Raw genomic sequence first — 18,630 nt, forward strand, 5'->3', positions numbered from 1 at the left:
TTTTTTTTTTTTTTTTTTTAGACAGGTTCTCACTCTGTCACCCAGGCAGGAGTGCAGTGCAGTGGCTTCATCACTGTTTTCTAGCCCCAACCTCTTGGGCTCAGTCATTCTCCCACCTCAGCTTCCCAAATAGCTGGGACAACAGGTACATGCTACCACATCTGGCTAGTTTTTTATTTATTTTATTTTTTGAGATGGGGTCTCGCCCAGCCTGTGCGGTCGCATCATCTCGGCTCACTGAAGCCTCCACCTGGGTTCAAGAGATCCTCCTGCCTCATCCTCCCAAGCAGCTGGGACCACAGGCACGTGCCATCACAGCTGGCTAATTTATTGTATTTTTGGTAGAAATGGGGTTTTGCCATGTTGCCCAGGCTGGTCTTGAACTCTTGAGCTCAGTCAATCCACCCCCCTTGGCCTCCCAAATAATTTTTTATTTATTGTGGCAATGGAGTCTCACTATTTTGCCCAGGCTGGTCTCAAACTGCTGGGCTCAAGCAATCCCCCTGCCTTGGCTTCTCAAATTGTTGGGGTTACAGGCATGAGCCCCCACACCTGGCTGACAAGATAAGTTCTTAGAAAATTTTATACCTCTGGTAACATATAAGTAAATACTTGTGCTACCTTTTAAAAAATGAAGTGATAGAGTCAAAGACCTGCAAATCACTTATTTTAAAATATTTTTAAAATGAGGTAAAGTTTACAAATTGCAATGCACAGATTTTCAGCCAGATGAGCTTTAACAAATAGTAAATCCATGTAGCTCACACCCGAAACAAGAGAACATATCTGTCACCTCCTAAGAGTTCCCTGGTGCCTCTTTACAGTCACCCGCTCTCCAAAGGCCACTGCTGTGCTCTGATTTCCATTATTGGATATTAGTTTTGCTGTCAAATGGTATATTCTGCATAAAAGAAAAGCAAGTGGTAAACCATATTGCACATTACTCAATTTAACAAGCACAGCTGCTAAGGTGGAATCCTCTCATTTTCAAAAAAGCTTAATTTTTTTGGTTAATTTTAGTTTTAGATTTGGGGGCACATATGTAGGTTTGTTACAAGGATAACTGCATGTTGCTGAGGTTTGGGCTTCTGTTGATCCTGTCACCTAGATAATGAACGTAGTATCCACTAGGACGTTTTTCAGCCCCTGCCCCTCTCCCTCCCTCCCTTGACTTGGAGTCTCCAGTGTCTGTTGTTGCCATCTTCATATCCATGAGTACCCATTGTTTAAGCTCCCACTTGTAAGTGTGAACATACGGTTTTTGGTTTTCTGTTCCTACATTGATTCACTTAGGATAATGTCCTCCAACTGTATCCATGTTGCTACAAAGGACATGATTTTGTTCCTTTTTATGGCTGCATAATATACCATGGTGTGTATATACCACACTTTCTTTACCCAGTCCACTGTTGATGGGCACCTAGGTTGATTCCATGTCTTTGCTATTGTGGATAGTGCTGTGATAAACAGGAGTGCAGGTGTCTTTTTGGTAGAATGATTTATTTAGCTTTGGGTATATACCCAGTAATGGGATTGCTGAGTCAAATGATAGTTCTATTTTGAGTTGAGAAATTTCCAAACTGCTTTCCATAGTGACTGAAGTAATTCACATTAGAGTTTTTTCAATGTTTAGTTATTTTTAATAACCAATTCTGATCCCAGGGAAAGAAAATGGAAATGGAGATGTACTTTACCTGAACTATGGTCTTTTGAAACTCTTCAATGGCATTTGGGAAAGCAAATTTACAACCACATGCTGTGCCACTTCAAGGACTTATTTTTGTGGTCTCCCAGAAGAAAATGACACTAGGGGAGAAGTGATTGAATGTGAAGTGTCAGGAGATTGCTGCTTGTCCTTAAAACCCCAGGTCCGGCCGTGGGCTGCGGACGCCGGTGTGCGTTGGGGAGACCTGCGACTGCCAGGGCCGCACCCCCTCCCGCAGGACCTTGGCTGGCCTCGCGCGTTTCCTGCCTGTTTCCTGTCCAGCAGCTGGCGAGCTGGGGGCGGGCAGGAAAGGATGCGCTGCCCAGAAGGGGCGGGAGCCGACCACACCCGGTCCCGAATGCCCCCCGCCCTCCCGGTGCCCGCCCTCCCCACGCCGTCGGAGGCGGGCCCGGGCGGGGCAGTGGGAGCCGAGCGCCGCGGGGTCCGGGCGCGCATTCCGAGACGCGAGATGCTGGGCGCGCTGCCTCGCGGCCACTGAGGCCTCCCGTCTGCCTCGCCACTCGCCCGGCCAGCCTGGGGTCGCTGCCTGCCAGTCCTGAAAGGTAAGAAGCGACCTCCGCATCCCGGTGCCAGCGCCCTAGCGGGCGCTCCTGTACCTCAAGACCCTCCGCGGCTCTGCTGGGGTTGGGAAATGCTCCCGGGCCCTGCCACTTCCCCGCAGCCCGAAGGCGCAGGTGGACGGTGGCTGCCCCCCCACACACCCGCCTCGGCCCCAGAGCACGCTTTAAGGGGGTGTCGGTCTCCACACCCGACTTTAACGGAACATGGCTTTCTCCTAGCTCAGATGTTGCCGAGTGACTGAGACTGGCCACAGAACCTTGAAAATTTGCGTCTTGAGCTACTGTTTCTTTCCAAAAAGAAATCCTTTCTGGGATACAGAAAGTATGAGATATAAGCATTAAATTAAATTCAAGACGGTCTTCATTAAGAGGGCTTTATGCTGACGACACGAGGCATAGATTTCCAAGCATGAACTGGGTTTGCGAAGCTGAGTAGATGGGGCGAGCGCACGGCGTCCCAGGGACGCTGCAACCAACCCGTGGGACCGGGGCAGAGCAGACTCGAATGAACATATAAATAAAGCCTGTTTACACGAGCTGCTTTGGAACTAGAGATTTCCTCCCAATAGATATGATTCCTAGATATACACACGAGGATGTGCATGTTGGTCAGAAGGGACAAAGTAACTGCTTCGTTCTCCCTTTTATTCTTTCACGAATTATTGGTCCCGTCGACATTAGTGTAATTCATTTTCTTTTTCTGCAGCTATGAAGGGAGATTTAGAAGCGTTTGTCCTAGCTGGTTTCAGCAAAAACACTAAGGTTGGGGGATGCTGTTAGCCATTGAGAATATTCACAGCTTCTCCCCACCTTCTCAGCTGATGCATTTAGAATTTTTCTATAAAGTTTGCATACTAGAATGCTATCTAGACGTATTTTCAAAAGTGTATAAAGCATACCTAAGTTCTTAATTTCTTAGAACAATTATTGAGCCAAACATTGTAAGAAGTCAGTTGGGGTTTTGGGAAGAACATGTTGAAAGAAAATAAGCAAGCAAGGTAGAAATTAAAGAGACATGTCACTACTATGATGTTATGATTATGACCATAATCCATATTACGATGGATAAGTAGGCTGGTTTGTTTTATGTCTTCATTCAGCTCACAATATGGATGATCTCACAATTCTATGTTTACTGATCATTTTCATAAGAGAAAAAATGTGTTATAATCACAAAATCAGTTACTATTTGGGGCTTAAAAAATGAAAAGGTTATTGTGGTGGAAGCAAACAAATCTGAGAGAAATCAGTTCAACTTTTGGGAGCTTGCTTCTTCTTAGTTTGGTTACCAGGTCTCAATGATTTAAAAGAAGCATTGTAATTGTCCTAAGTGCTAACACTTGCCCAAGAGATACGATGCATTCTCTAAGGATCTCACCAGCTGTCTTTGGCCAGGTTTCCCAGTCTGTGTTCAAGGAAAGAATTGGATCAAATCTGTGGCTAATTCCATCCAAAACAGAATTTTTTTTTTTTTTTTTTTTTTTTTTGGCAAGGGGTGGCAGGGAAGAGGAGGGAGCCCTAATCATCTGCATAGTTACACTTCAAATCTCTGCTTCCCTTTCAGGAAGTACAGTATTTCCTTTGTTCAACCAGTTCTTACTGAAAGAAAGCTAATAGAGACACACCAGTTTCCTTTCTGTTGAATTTTGGCTTATTTCAATCAGTCTTCTTAATCCTACTAATTTGTGTTCTTCTCTGAAGAGATGTAATATGTATTTGGAATATAATATATTTGCTCATTAAAATGATTAACTGTGGGCCAGGTGCGGTGACTCACGCCTATAATCCCAATGCTTTGGGAGGCTGTAGTGGGCGAATCACGAGGTCAGGCATTCGAGACTGGCCTGGCCAACATGTGAAACCACTTTTCTACGAAAAATACAAAAATTAGCCAAGTGTGGTAGTGCACACCTGTAATCCCAATCACTCAGAAGGCTGAGGTGGGACAATCGCTTGAACCTGGAAAGCAGAGGTTGCAGTGAGCCAACATCAGGCCACTGCACTCCAGGCTGGGTGACTGAGCAAGACTCTGTCCCTCCCCAAAAAAAGAGAGAGAGATTAACTGTGAGTAATGGGGGGAATGTAAACACTAAGAAATATATATATTTGGTTATATTTAATATTAATAACTAATAGTTTGCTAGACTGTAGTATGAAAGAACTGTCTTAAATGCCCAGTATCTTATTCTATAGTTGAATAGTCAGTATCAAAATAAGTGCCTCTTCCAACAAATAACTCTGAACCGCAGGCCAGCAAGGTCTTCCCTGCCCTTTCAGGTAGACTGGGAAGATTGCTGTGTGAATCACCTATCTCCTGATGCATACCAGCAGCAACAAGAATTGCAGAACTGATGAAGATGATTGTTATTTATCTGTTTTTCCCTTAGACTGCCCTAAGCAAGGGAAGTCAGGGCCACATGGAGTTCACATTTAATTGTAGTATTCTGGGGTATCTTTTTTTTAAAAAAAGCTTTGATCACTTGGATGTAGTTCCCAGAAGTCAATAAATGAAGCAATCCTGGTAACACATCAGTTTTGCAAGGAATGTTAGCGCATTTGCGGACACCAGGCAGGGAGCACGTGGGTGTACATAGCACAATGCTAAGTGAAAGTTTGGCAAAAAATTTAGCAAATTTATCAATGTGAAATGCCAAGGAGATAAATACTGTGAAAACTTAGTATCAAATTTGGCTATTAACTTTGATAAAATTAAGCAAATAACAATAAACTCTCCACTTAAGGAGAGTTTATTGCGCCATAAAGAGAAGAGACTTTGGTGTTTTGCAAAGATAATCTTATCGGGTGTTGGGCATACCTGCATATTCTTGATCAGTGAGTTATAATGGAATGAAAGGGGCTTGTATAATTGTAAGTCATTGCCCCAGGGAAAATTAGTGTCCTCTCTAGCTTCCTTTTAATATCACATAGGCAGTTTGAGTTTTAGAATGGTTTTGTTATTTCATGACTACTATTTTGTCAATCACATTGAATGAAGCCATCAGTTTTTGAGGTTCTAATTTCAGGTGTTTTGGGGGAAAAAAATCACAATTTGGACGTGAGAAAGGACATGAGGAGACTAAAGACCTGGGATTTTGCTGATCAGAATGAAACCAATGTTGAAAGACTTTTCAAATCTATTGTTGATGGTGCTCTGTGACTATGGTGAGTATTGTGAGTATACTTAATGCTTTTGGTAGCAATAAAACATAAATGTGACATTTATAAATGCATTGATGTTGATGACTCTTCATGAAGGAGACAGGGTAGGGTCTACAGTTCAGTGCTTTCTGAACTGTGATCCTTGCAACCCTGGGTTCCCTTATGCTTCTATGATTCTGCATGATTGATTCAAATTTCACTTTATATTTTTAACCCTTTAAAAAAATTTTAAAAGACTCTCTCCAATTTTAACAAATAGGAAGCAAGCATGTTACTTTCAGTTCTCTTTAATTTCCCAAGAATTCAGTGTGATAAATCACCTCATATACACATGCAATTATGTTGCGTATATTAGGGTTCTACATAAGATTTCACTTGACAGAGTTTTGGTATCTTTGGAACCAATCTAACTATTTCAATCCTTGAATGTTGGGTGCTCTGAAACAAGTTTCTTTTTTTTTTTTTTTTTGAGACGGAGTTTCGCTCTTGTTACCCAGGCTGGAGTGCAATGGCGCGATCTTGGCTCACCGCAACCTCCACCTCCCGGGTTCAGGCAATTCTCCTGCCCCAGCCTCCTGTGTCGCTGGGATTACAGGCACGCGCCACCATGCCCAGCTAATTTTTTGTATTTTTAGTAGAGACGGGGTTTCACCATGTTGACCAGGATGGTCTCGATCTCTCGACCTCGTGATCCACCCGCCTCGGCCTCCCAAAGTGCTGGGATTACAGGCTTGAGCCACCGCGCCCGGCCTGAAACAAGTTTCTTAATCTCTTTCAACCTCAGCAATAATATTGACTTCACAGGGTTATTAAGATCATATCAAGAATGTGAAACGCCCTGAATGAGCAGAGAGTAGGTGCTTAAAGTCTGTTCTTTAAGTTCATTTCAACTAAAAATTGAGTTCATTTCTCAGAGAGTTTTACACAACTACTGAACCAATAGAGTCAACAATATGACATAATCTTCACTACTTTACTACTTTTCTTTTGATGATTTCCAAATATTTCATAGACATCTAAGCAGTTGATGGTATGGGAGTGGAAGTTGTTTTTTTTATTTGGTGAAGAAATTGTGATCCAAGGTATAGAGGACACTGGCTTGTGTGAGTGGCACAGCAGTTAAATGGATCAGAGCATGTGCTGTTCATTTCATTCAGTAGACCCCCTTTCTCAGTCTTTTCTTTTTTAAGAAGTTTATTTATACAAGAAGATGCCAGATTTAAGGAAAGCCAATGTAGGATTCATTTATTTTAAAGTAATTTAACCCTTCTTAAAAACAGATTGCTGTACATGTAACAGCCTTCTATAAAAAAGTATGTGTCCTTGGTTTCATAACGATAAATAAAGCATCGAAATTCTCCATTTAAACAAAGTATACAAGGGTGTTTGTTGTTAAGAGCAAAATTTCTTACTGGAATATGAAAATAAAAGTTGAATGAGCATAAACTAGAGCATAGAAGTTAAGTGCACAGGCCACTGATGAGAAAGTAGGTATTGTCATCTGGGCGTGGTGGTTCATTCCTGTAATTCCAGCACTTTAGGAGGCCAAGGCAGGCAGATTGCCTGAGGGCAGGAGTTCGAGACCAGTCTGGCCAACATGGTGAAACCCCATCTCTACTAAAAGGACAAAAAAATTAGGCTGGCATGGTAGTATGTGCCTGTAATCCCAGCTACTTGGGAGGCTGAGGCAGGGGAATTGTTTAAACCAGGGAGTGGAGGTTGCAGTGAGCTGAGATCACGCCATTGCACTCCAGCCTGGGTGACAGAGCAAGACTCTGTCTCAAAAAAAAAAAAGTAGGTATTGTCATAGATCTGTTTTTCCCCGCTTTATCTCTACTCAATACTGATCAAAATATACCATTACCCGTATACTATAGTAGTCAGGATGTGGTAGAACCAAATTATAGTTTTCTTTTTTTTTTTTGAGATGGAGTCTCACTGTTGTTGGCCTAGGTAGGAATGCAATGGTGCAATCTTGGCTACCTGTAACCTCTACCTCCCGGGTTCCAGCACTTCTTCGGCTTCAGCCTCCCAAGTAGCTGAGATTACAGGTACTTGCCACCATGCCCAGCTAATTTTTGTATTTTTAGTAGAGATGGGGTTTCACCATGTTGGCCAGGCGGGTCTCGAACTCCTGACTTCAGGTGTTCCACCCTCCCCGGCCTCCCACAGTGCTGGGATTACAGGCATGAGCTACCGTGCCTAGCCCAAATTGCAGTTTTCTAACAGGAGTTCTAAGGTAGCAAATTCTCCCTTTAATCCATACCTCCTATCTGCTGCTGCTGGAACCCACCTGTTGCATCTTTGTTCTTCATTTCCAACTGGGCATGTGTGCCTTTCTCATTGACTGGCTTCCATCAAATCAGAATCTGATCTGCTTCATTGAATTGACAATCCCTGTCATACACAATAGACTTTTTTTTGTTTAGCCAGTCAAATTTAGTAGTTAGGGGTCATATACCTAACTTTAGTGACATTAATGTTAATAAGTTCCGATAACCTGCTACCATCAGACCAGCCTGCAGTAGACTTTTATTAGTTAGCTGAGTGGTGTATGCCTCTTATTCTTAAATGCACCACAAAACCATCCTGTCCCCTTCAGATTGAAATTAACATGACTTTTTTCTCAGTCTTAAGCACTTGCTTGTACTGTGATAAGTGCTGGGGTCTCTTTACCCACTAGTTCAAGAAAAATACCAGGTTGGCTCTGAACCAGTATGCAAGCTGCACCAGAATCAGCCACCTTGAATCATCTCGAAAGGGAATATCCCTCAACTTGTTTTGCTTAATTGGAGAAAAAAAACTTTATCCCATTATGGTTTTCAAACAAGTGATAATCAAGCATTCAAGTCATCCAAGTTTTATGTCTTTTATTTCACCTAATCTGAAATGAGAACTAGGTGAAATGCTACGCTAATTAAAAACTCTTCTGTGTGCCAAGATATTAATGTGCTGATTCTAATAATCATCGGTTGCATATATCTATAAGGGTATTTTAAAGACTGCCAGCCCAAACAAAAAACACATGGGCTCCTTTGGACATATATATGCATGAGGCATATATAATAATAATAAAGTCATACTTACACAAGTTGTTTTTCAAATCTAAAGGGCACTTCAATCCCTTACATCTAGAACTGTTTTTTACTCTAACCATGGGCCAGCTGACTGTTGAATTGCCAAATTCTGCCTCCTTTGATATGTATTTGGATAGGATTCAAAATAGAAACAAGGATTCTTGTGTGTCTGTTCTTTGCACTTTTCACTTAAGTACTCTGCTGGGTCTCCTTTTAAAAGATATGATTGATCCTAACAAAATGATACTTGGGAAGTAGTAGTCATCTGTCTTATCTAGACAAATACATTAAATTGCCAAGGATAATCCTAGTTATTTCATAAATGTTCACCCTATCCCTTTGGTTATTCATGCAGAATAAAGTGTCAACATTTCTTATCCATCTAAACATTTCTGCCTCACACAAACTGAGGACACTGATTCCTTTACTAGTAAAAATTTCCCAGTGCTTGTCTTGAATATCAGAAAATAACAACTTTGAAGTAAATTTAGGGTCTTACATTTAAAATCATCCAGAACAATTTGTATTGTATCATTTAAATCCAGCCTTCTCTTCAGTGTGTATCCATTTTCCCCAAATATCAACCACCAGAATATGATTAATAATATGAGATATTGGGTTTTTAATTACGAAAATTATTATTCTAGTTGTATAGATTTTCATTGCAGTTATATCACATTGTCGAAAGTTGTGAATTCAGAGTATTTACCACTAGTCATTTTAAACATAACTATGAAAGATGAAGATGAAGGAACGAAACCACTTCAGAGTGCAAAGAATGCAGTGGCCAGCTTCCAGGATCTGTACTCAGTATAATTTCACATCATCCCTGGCTGTGTTCTAACTTCTCTTATCTAAAATGCTGTTTTCTGCTGGGTACAGTGGCTCATGTCTATAATCTTAGCACTTTGGGAGTCAGGTGGAAGGATTGCTTGAGCCCAGGAGTTTGAGAACAGTCTGGGCAACATAGTGAGACCCAGTCTCTACAAAAAGAAAATTAGCTGGGTGTGGTGGCATGTGCCTGTAGTCCCAGCTACTTTGGAGGGTGAGGTGGGAGAATCACTTAAGCCCAAGAGATTAGGGGTACAGCGAGCAGTGACTGTGCCACTGCACTCTAGCCTGGGTGACAGAGTGAGACCCTGTCTTGGAAAAAAAATTAAAAATTCTGTTTTCATCAATGTCACTAATAGTTCTGCTCAAATGCACCTTTTAAAAACCAATTCTGACCACTTCATTTCAGTTCTTGGAGAAGCTGAATATCTTCTCTTGAGAGAGTCAGGCCATGTAGCACTAAGCAATGACACCGTGTATGTGGATTTCCAGTATTTTGATGGTGCTAATGGGACGCTGAGGAATGTATCTGTCCTGCTGTTGGAGGCCAACACCAATCAGACCATAACTACTAAGTACTTCCTGACCAATCAGTCCCAGGGAACACTCAAGTTTGAATGCTTTTACTTCAAGGAGGCTGGTGACTACCAGTTCACAATGAGTCCAGAAGCAACAGACAACAGCACTCCATTCCCCTGGTGGGAGAAAAGTGCCTTTCTGAAGGTGGAATGGCCTGTGTTTCATATTGACTTGAACAGGAGCTCCAAGGCAGCAGAAGGCACCTTCCAAGTGGGCCTATTTACCAGTCAACCACTGTGCCCATTTCTTGTGGACAAGCCTGACATCATAGTGGATGTCATCTTCACCAACAGTCTTCCTGAATCAAGGAGAAATTCAGGACAGCTGCTGGAAATAAGAACCAGCAAAAGGACAGAACTTGCTCAAGGTCAGTGGGTTGAGTTTGGCTGTGCACCTGTGGGGACGGAAGCGTATGTTACCGTGGTGCTGAAGCTGCTTGGGCGAGACTCGGTCATTACCTCCACAGGACCCATTGACCTGGCCCGGAAATTTGGATACAAACTGATGATGGCACCAGAACTCACATGCGAGTCCGGGGTGGAGGTGATGGTGCTGCCTCCACCATGCACCTTCGTGCAAGGAGTGGTCACTGTCTTCAAGGAGGCCCCCAGATCCCCTGGGAAGAGGACCATTCATTTGGCTGAAAACAGCCTGCCCCTGGGAGAGAGACGGACCATTTTTAACTGCACTTTGTTTGACATGGGGAGGAATAAGTACTGCTTTGACTTTGGCATTTCGAGCAGAAGCCACTTTTCTACAAAGGAGAAGGAGTGCATGCTAATTCAGAGAAATATAGGTTTGTATTGAGATTTTTTAACACTTTAAATCAAATCCTTCATGTAATCAAAATTATCATTTAGAATTTAGGTGAACTGTAAATCATTTTTATGGTTCAGGCCTTATAGTGTAGCAGTTGGCATTATTACCATTAGCTGAAAAACTAAGAGTACCGGTAAACGTACTTAACCTCTTTAAGTCTCCGTTTTCCCATCAGTAAAATAGGGGCAATGCAAGTACACGCTTCAGAGTCATGGTGATTGAACGAAATCCACATGTAACATTCTCAGTGCCTGGCATGTAGGAAGTGCTCAATAAACATTTTATTTTTAAAATCCCATTATTAAATCATGTGGTAAGTTTATGGAGAGGTGATTGGAGTTTGAAACCAAATCCCAAATTAGCAACATCTGTCTTCCTCTAGCAGAGCATGTCTCTTCTCTCATAAGTCATTCATTTTAGGAATGCAGCCTTTATAGTGAGAAATCAAAGCAAGATTTTAAAAAATGTATTCAGATTCTGTATTCTTTGTGTAATGCCCTACCTAATCACAAAGAAATCACAAAGGGGTTATGACAAGTCCATTCATTCCCTATGCTGCTCTTTGCATTTCTTTCCATTTTCTTGGAGAAAAGTCTGGTCTTAGCAAGTAGTTTAATTTGGCAGAAATCGTCTCGTTTGCTTTTATCTTTATCCCCAGTAAGCCCAGTGTCCCCTCGCTGCACAAGCCTGACTTTGTCTGAAACTCCCAGTGTTCCTTGCTGCAAATTTACCCACTTCCTCTCTTTAAGTCCCTTTGCTTTGGCTTTCTCCTTCTCCACTGGCCACTTCCTTCCTTGTACTCCCTTTTCTATGCAGCCTATATTCCGTGGCTCATCCCTTTAACCACCCTCCTGCCAATATCCTAAACTCCTTAGCCTCATTGTCCTTCTGATACCCCTGCCAGGACACACCTCAGCTCTGCATGTATCCAGCCATCTGCCAGCCACCCACTGCACCACTTCTAAGGCTGCATCATGGGTCGATCATGCTTTCACCCTTGGCAGGACCTGCATGCTGCTCAGCATGTCACCCAGGCCAATGCTTCTTTCCTACACAACAGCCCTTTCAGACCTTCTCCACTCCTCTCAGACCTCAACCCCTGCCCACTGGTTAACTCTCATAGTTGATTTGCCACCCACCATGCAGAGCATCTGGAAGCCGTTAAGTGGGAACTCTACTGTCCCACCAAAAGTCTGTACACCTGTAGACGTCAGACCCATTCTCTCCCCTCCCTTCCTGCCACCATGGAAGAAGTGTTATTCCTTCCCTCCACTGTGGACCTCAGCCCCTCTGCTCATTTCAGGAACCTTCTTACTCATTATCCCCTCTCTCTCCCATCCTTAACTGTCCTTCCTTTACAGACTCTCATCAGTTTTGAAATGTACTTAATTATTTGGTCCCAAAACAAAAACCATCCTGACCCCGTGTTCTCCCCCAGACATCACCCTCTTTCTTCTTCCTTTTATAGCCCAAAAACTACTTGACAAATTTGCCTGGTGCTTTGGAGTTCTTTTTTTGCCTCCCATTCACTTTTCAACCTATTGCAAACTGGCTTCCACACCTAAGTCCTCCCCTGAAATACTCTCACTGAGGCAGCCAGCAAATGAGGTACAGGACTCCAAATGCAGGGACAGTTTAGCCGGTGTCTTCATTGACCTTGATTCTGTGACACCACACTCACCCTGCTCACCTCCCACCTCCCTGCTTGCTTCTTCATAGTCTCCTTGGCCTCCCGGTTCCACTGCCTGTCTCCCTTAAGTGCTGGTCGTCTTCTCATTTACTCTTCACACACTTGCCAGGTGATTAACCTTGATGCTGATGGCTCCAGATGGGTGTGTCTCCCCTACTTGTCTCCTGCATCCAGGTGCTGCATCCCTTGGATGTCTCCCTGGCACCTCAGAAGCAGCATTTCTGGACTTACTCATCATCGTACCCCCAACCCTGCTTCTCAGTATAGGTCTTCCCCAACCATCTTATGGATCAAACCAGAAGCCAGGAGTCTTCCTCTTTATCTCCTTTAAATGATACATTGCTGAGTCCTATGGCTTTGTCTGCTGGGTGTCTCAATCTCTCCACTTCTCCCCAGTTCCACTGATACCACTTGGATTAAACCTCTATTACTCCTTGCCTAGACTCTTAGATTCCTAGTTGGTTTCCATCTGTCTACTTCATTCTCTCACTGCATCCAAAGGGATTGTTTAAAATTCAGGTCAGCTGAATTTTAAGCAGGCTATTCTCCTGCTTAAAAGTCATTTCACTGGGTCATCTCACTGGGCAAAGTTTACATGATCAGTTTTATAGGTGATGAAATGCAGGCACAGAAAGGTGAAGTAATTTTCCCAAGGTCAGTGATGTTTAAATAGTAGGGTCAGAACACAAATCCAGGTAGATGAGCTTGAGAGTTTGCTTTGACCACAATTCTATAACTGCCTTCCATGCAATCGACTGTCAATCCATGTATTAAATAGTACAAAGCTTTTAGGTTGAAAAAAAAGGTTCTGTTTTTCCCTCCTTAACTTACTTTGTCAGTCAAACCTTCCATGGTCAGGCTGCCCCCAGGACCCCGCAGTCACCATCTCTGCGCTGGGGCCTAGAGCACCTTCCTGTCACCTTCCTGGTTAACATTAACCCATCCTCCAGGTCTCCGCTTGGGTTACTCTCCCATGACCTCAGGTTCAATTCCTCTGCTGTAAGCTGGGCAGTATCTTTTCGTTCTTCTTTCATGGCATTTATCACTTCTGCCATTGCTTGTTTGTCTTTCTCTCCCTATGCATCCCCTCTGCACAGCAGATGGGGGAAGTTCACTTGGTGGCAAAACCTGATTTGTGCTGCCATGAAGCTTTTTATGGTCTTTATTTGGCCCACTTAATATGCCTGGCACATTCAGACGTGTTCAATACATGCTTATTAAGTGAAAATTGGACTCAGATTTGGCTAGTCTCAACTAGGTATTAGGAGAAGAACAATTAGATTGAATGAATTTACTCATCTAAGATATTCTTTTTTTTGGTGTTTTTTTTTTTGTTGTTGTTGTTTTTTTTTTTTTTGAGCTTTTTTTTTTTTTTCTGCTGCTCAGGCTGGAGTGCAGTGGCACAATCTTGGCCCACTCCAATCTCCACCTCCCTTGTTCAAGACATTCTGCCTCAGCCTCTTGGGTAGCTGGAATTACAAACACGCACCACTGCACACAGCTAATTTTTGTATTTTTAGTAGAGACGGGGTTGGCCAGGCTGGTCTTGAACTCCTGTCCTCAGGCGATCCATCTGGCTCAGCCTCCCAAAGTGCTGGGATTACAGGCGTGAGCCACCGTGCCCAACCCAATATTCTTGCCTTTTCCAAAGAAAATACTCATTCGGGGGGAACATAAATCTGACTGAATTTAATGGAAATGAATCAAGGGAAGTCCAGAAATTGGGGCCATTTGATTAAGGTCACATGGGGGCAGGAGGTCCACCTTGTTGGTTTTTCTGGCTGCTGGGCTTTCCACAGATGCTTCCACTCCATGTCTAAAGGCTGGAGTTTTTCCTGCAGCAGCAGCAGCAGCAGCAGCAGCAGCAGCAGCAGCGGGCAGATGGGAAAAGGGCAGAATGGGAGTGGTTCTCTGTGTGTCCAGGTGGAGGGTGGTCAGGGGCTCCCAAAGGGGCTGCCCCATGTAGCAACTGCCAGATATATCTGAATAGCTGGGCTGGGGGCAGTAACTGGGGGAGCTAAACATGCCTGGAGACCCTGATTCTTGGTGTGGCAGACAAACTCTGACTGTATTGGTCTGAGAAATCAAATTTATGCTTGAGACAGGAACCTCAGTGATTTCCTGTGTTTTTAGTATATAAATTTATGACTGAACTGAGTTCTTCTTTTATTTTTTATCTAGATTGACAGCTCTGACCAGTAGAGAGTATCTTTTTTGCCAAATGGTACTATTTAGGGGCCCACCATGACTTGCATAAGCCACTGACTCACACTGAATTTATTAGTTCCTTTTGAAAATAGAATAATGTGTTTTATGCTTGTCTCTTCTTCTAAACATGTCTGAGGATCTTAGGATAATAAGTAAATAATTTATAGCAAATACATAATGAATTTGCCAGAAATGACTATTCATAATCTTTATTCCACTTAATGGGATAAATATTTGCACAGTGATTACTTTGCACCAGGCACTGTTCTATGCTTTATGGATACTAACCGATATAGTCCTCATAACGAATCTATGAGTTCAACTCATTGCATTGTCAATTTTATAGGTGATGAAATGGAGGCACAGAAAGGTGAAGTAATTTTCCCAAGGTCAATGGTGTTTAAATAGTAGGGTCAGAACACAAATCCAGGTAGACGAGCTTGAGAGTTTGCTTTGACCACAATTCTATAACTGCCTTCCATGCAATTGACCCAATTCATGTATTAAGTAGTACTAAGCTTTTAGGTTGAAAAAAAAGGTTCTGTTTTTTCCTCCTTAACTTACTGTTTCATCTTGTGCCACCCATCTCTTAGAAGACCCACAACCACTTGGGAGCCCAGGGCATAAGAATGATTTGTTCAATATAAGGAAGCCTTGTTCTATGCAAAGAAAATCTGAACTGCTTATCCCAGGTTCTACTGCTCTTCCTACTGCTTATAGCTACTCTGCTATGTCTATAGAATTTTCTTATAATCATGATTTGTTTAGATACCTTGGTTTCTTGAACAAAATGCCTTGCAGATGTGAATATTTCAAAGGCAGCATTCCTTCAGGTAGTCTTATGGGTAGAAACAAACCTCCCTTTTCACATTTAAGACATATTTTGCTTATTCAAAATTAAAACCCTCTATAAAAGTCTGAAAGGCATTGAGCCTGGACAAACAGGTTTGTTATGTAGTGTGAGCACATGTATGGACATCTAAACAGGAACAGGACAAAACAAAACAGCCTTTCATTCATGAAGAAGGACTATTTGGAGTATTGGCATTTTGCTGTTCATTTCCAACAGATGAACTACAGTTATCTAAAGAGTTCTCATTTGCCAAGTATTTTCTTCAAAGTTATTAGCAGAGATCTTCAGGGATCAGATGGAGTTACTTAAGACATTTACAAATATTTGCTTAATTTTTTTTTTTTTTTAGATGGAATCTTGCTCTGTCACCCCACCTGGAATGCAGTATGGTCTCAGCTCACTGCAACCTCTGCCTCCCGGGTTCAAGTAGCTGGGATTACAGGCATGTGCCACCATGCCCAGCTAATTTTTTTTTTTTGTATTTTTATTTGAGATGGGGTTTCACTGTGTTAGCCAGGATGGTCTCGATCTCCTGACCTCGTGATCCACCCACCTCAGATTCTCAAAGTGCTGGGATTATAGGCATGAGCCACTATGCCTGGCCAAATATTTGCCTAATTAAATTTGATCATTGCTTTGAGTGATTTCCTGTGTTTACTGTTTGATTAATTTGATTTAGAAATTGAGACATAAAAGCTTAGCTTAAATATTCATTTTGTTTTATCGTTTGGTATCCTACAAGCTATTATTTTAAAGGGGAAACAACACAACATTTCCAAATGAGATTTTTTTTTTTTTTAACATTAAGATTTTTGCTTTTAGCCAGGAACAGTGGCTCACACCTGTAAGCCCAGCACTTTGAGAGGCCAAGGTGGGTGAATCACTTGGTCAGGAGTTCGAGACCAGCTGGGCCAACAAAGTGAAACCCCGTCTCTACTAAAAATACAAAAATTAGCCAGGCTTTTTGGCATGCGCCTATAGTCCTAACTACTTGGGAGGCTGAAGCAAGGGAATCACTTGAACCTGGGAAACAGAGGATTTACAGGCACATGCCTGTAAATCCCAGCACTCTGGGAGGCCAAGGCAGGTGGATTGCTTGAGCTCAGAAGTTTAAGATCAGCCTGGCAACATAGCAAAAACCCATCTCCTCAAAAAGTACAAAAATTAGCCAGAGATAATGGTATGTGCCTGTAGTACCAGCTACTCAGGAGGCCGAGATAGGAGGATCACCTGAGCTGGAGGAAGTTGAGGCTTCAGTAAGCCATAATCACACCACTGCACTCCAGCCTTGGCAGCAAAATGAGACATTGTCTCAAAAGAAAAAAAAGAATTATTCTAAGTCCCCTCTCTATCAGTACCCATCCAACCCCAAGATCTAGCAGATCCTGCCAACACTAGGCACCAACACAGACTCTGCATAAAAGACTCTTCATCCTTTATGGACAAAAACTTAGAATGCAGCCAAAGGTCTACAAAGCACTACAAAACATAAAACATGCAGGGCAGATGCATTCTCAGGTGAGCCAAGTGGTGCAATCTTTGGAGTGAGTAATGGAATATGAGTTCCATTATATTTGTGTGTATTTATGTATGTATGTGTGTGTATATATACACACACACATATAAAATTTTTAAATCTAAAAATATATATACTTTTTTTAAATCAAAACTGATTTTTTTTCTGATCCTCAGTAGTGGAATTTTTATTTTTAGTTTGACAAATGACTCTATATATTTAAATAAGTTATATAAAGTAAAAGAGCTCAGATGGAATAACAAAAAAATTCTTAGCATGTGTAATTCTACCTTTTGTGGTCTTAAATGTGAGCATGGAGAAGGATAAACTATATATTGACGTAATTTTCAATTTAGATTTTACAGTAGTGGGATTTCCAGTAGATTTTCCAAAAATAAATCACAGTACTATCACTCAGACTGTGATTCTCAAAGCTTTTCAAGCAGTGACGCTTAGTATCGGAATAGCTCTGAAGCTTTGAGGACAAAGCCAGCTCATTGTTATGCTGTACGAGGAGCTGCAGTGTGATCTCAGAGGCACAGAACTAATATTGTCTTCACTTGGACCTCTAGATGGAACATAATTAGCACACCTCAGTTGATGCTGGTCCAGGGCACTGGTTTGTAACCCTCCCACTCTTGTGAAAATCCTTTTAATTGCTGTAAAGAACTCATATTCCATTACTCACTCCAAAGATTGCACCACTTGGCTCACCTGAGAATGCATCTGCCCTGCATGCTTTATGTTTTGTAGTGCTTTGTAGACCTTTGGCTGCATTAGAAGTTTTTGTGCACAAAGGATGAAGAGTCTTTTATACAGAGTCTGTGTTGGTGCCTAATGTTGGCAGGATCTGCTAGATCTTGGGGTTGGATGGGTAGTCATAGAGAGGGGACTTAGAATAATTCTTTTTTTTTTTTTTTTTTTGAGACAGTGTCTCACTCTGCTGCCCAGCCTGGAGTGCAGTGGTGTGATCATGACTCACTGCAGCCTCCACTTCCTGGGCTCAAGCAATCCTCCAGCTTCAGCCTCCCAAGTAGCTGGTACTACAGGTGCATGCCACTATCCCTGGCTAATTTTTGTATTTTTTTGTCGAAGTGGGTTTTGCTATGTTGCCCAGGGTGGTCTCAAATTCCTGAGCTCAAGTGATCCACCTGCCTGGCCTGTGCTGGGATTTACAGGCGTGCACCACCATGCCTGCCAAAGTAATTCTTTATAGGGAAATTACTCATTTATTCTATCTGGCAGTGATTGCATATCTGCTTGGATGAGATATTCATATTTATCAATCAATAATAGCTGGGAGGGTTTTGTGTGTATTTTGAAGCTCCAGTGTTAGGTACGTTCTCATTTAGGATTAAAGTTCCTTGCTGAATTGACCCTTTTATCACTGTATAATGTTGCTCTTTATCCCTGGTAATATCCCTGGTTGTGCAATCTATTTTGTTTGATATTAATCTAGTTACTTTAGTTTTCTTTTGCTTAATGTTCATAAGGAATAGCTTCCATCTTTTTACTTTTAACATATGTATGTCTTTATATGTAAAGTGGGCTTTTAAAAAAACAACATATAGTTGGATCATGCTTTTTTATCTAATCTGACAATCTCTGCCTT

General features: G+C 42.1%; 1 protein-coding gene across 6 annotated transcripts in view; it reads left to right on the forward strand.

The window, feature by feature from the left end:
* The first annotated feature begins 1,805 nt into the window (after nt 1-1,805).
* The window catches only part of THSD1 (thrombospondin type 1 domain containing 1), a 28,534-nt gene continuing 11,709 nt past the window's right edge, over nt 1,806-18,630 (forward strand). For 3 of the 6 annotated variants that reach the window (XM_017511830.2, XM_037732552.1, XM_037732553.1), the window contains exons 1-3: nt 2,181-2,268; nt 5,297-5,448; nt 9,763-10,728. In XM_017511830.2, coding sequence (XP_017367319.1) covers nt 5,391-5,448; nt 9,763-10,728 — 1,024 coding nt within the window. In that variant the 5' untranslated portion in view covers nt 2,181-2,268; nt 5,297-5,390. Of the gene's footprint in view, nt 2,269-5,296; nt 5,449-9,762; nt 10,729-18,630 lie in introns of all 6 variants that reach the window. The other 3 variants (XM_017511833.2, XM_017511832.2, XM_017511831.2) reach the window with 3 other exon arrangements.

Source organism: Cebus imitator, unplaced genomic scaffold (genome assembly GCF_001604975.1).
Source record: "Cebus imitator isolate Cc_AM_T3 unplaced genomic scaffold, Cebus_imitator-1.0 Scaffold453, whole genome shotgun sequence".
In the NCBI taxonomy this organism is placed as follows: domain Eukaryota; kingdom Metazoa; phylum Chordata; class Mammalia; order Primates; family Cebidae; genus Cebus; species Cebus imitator.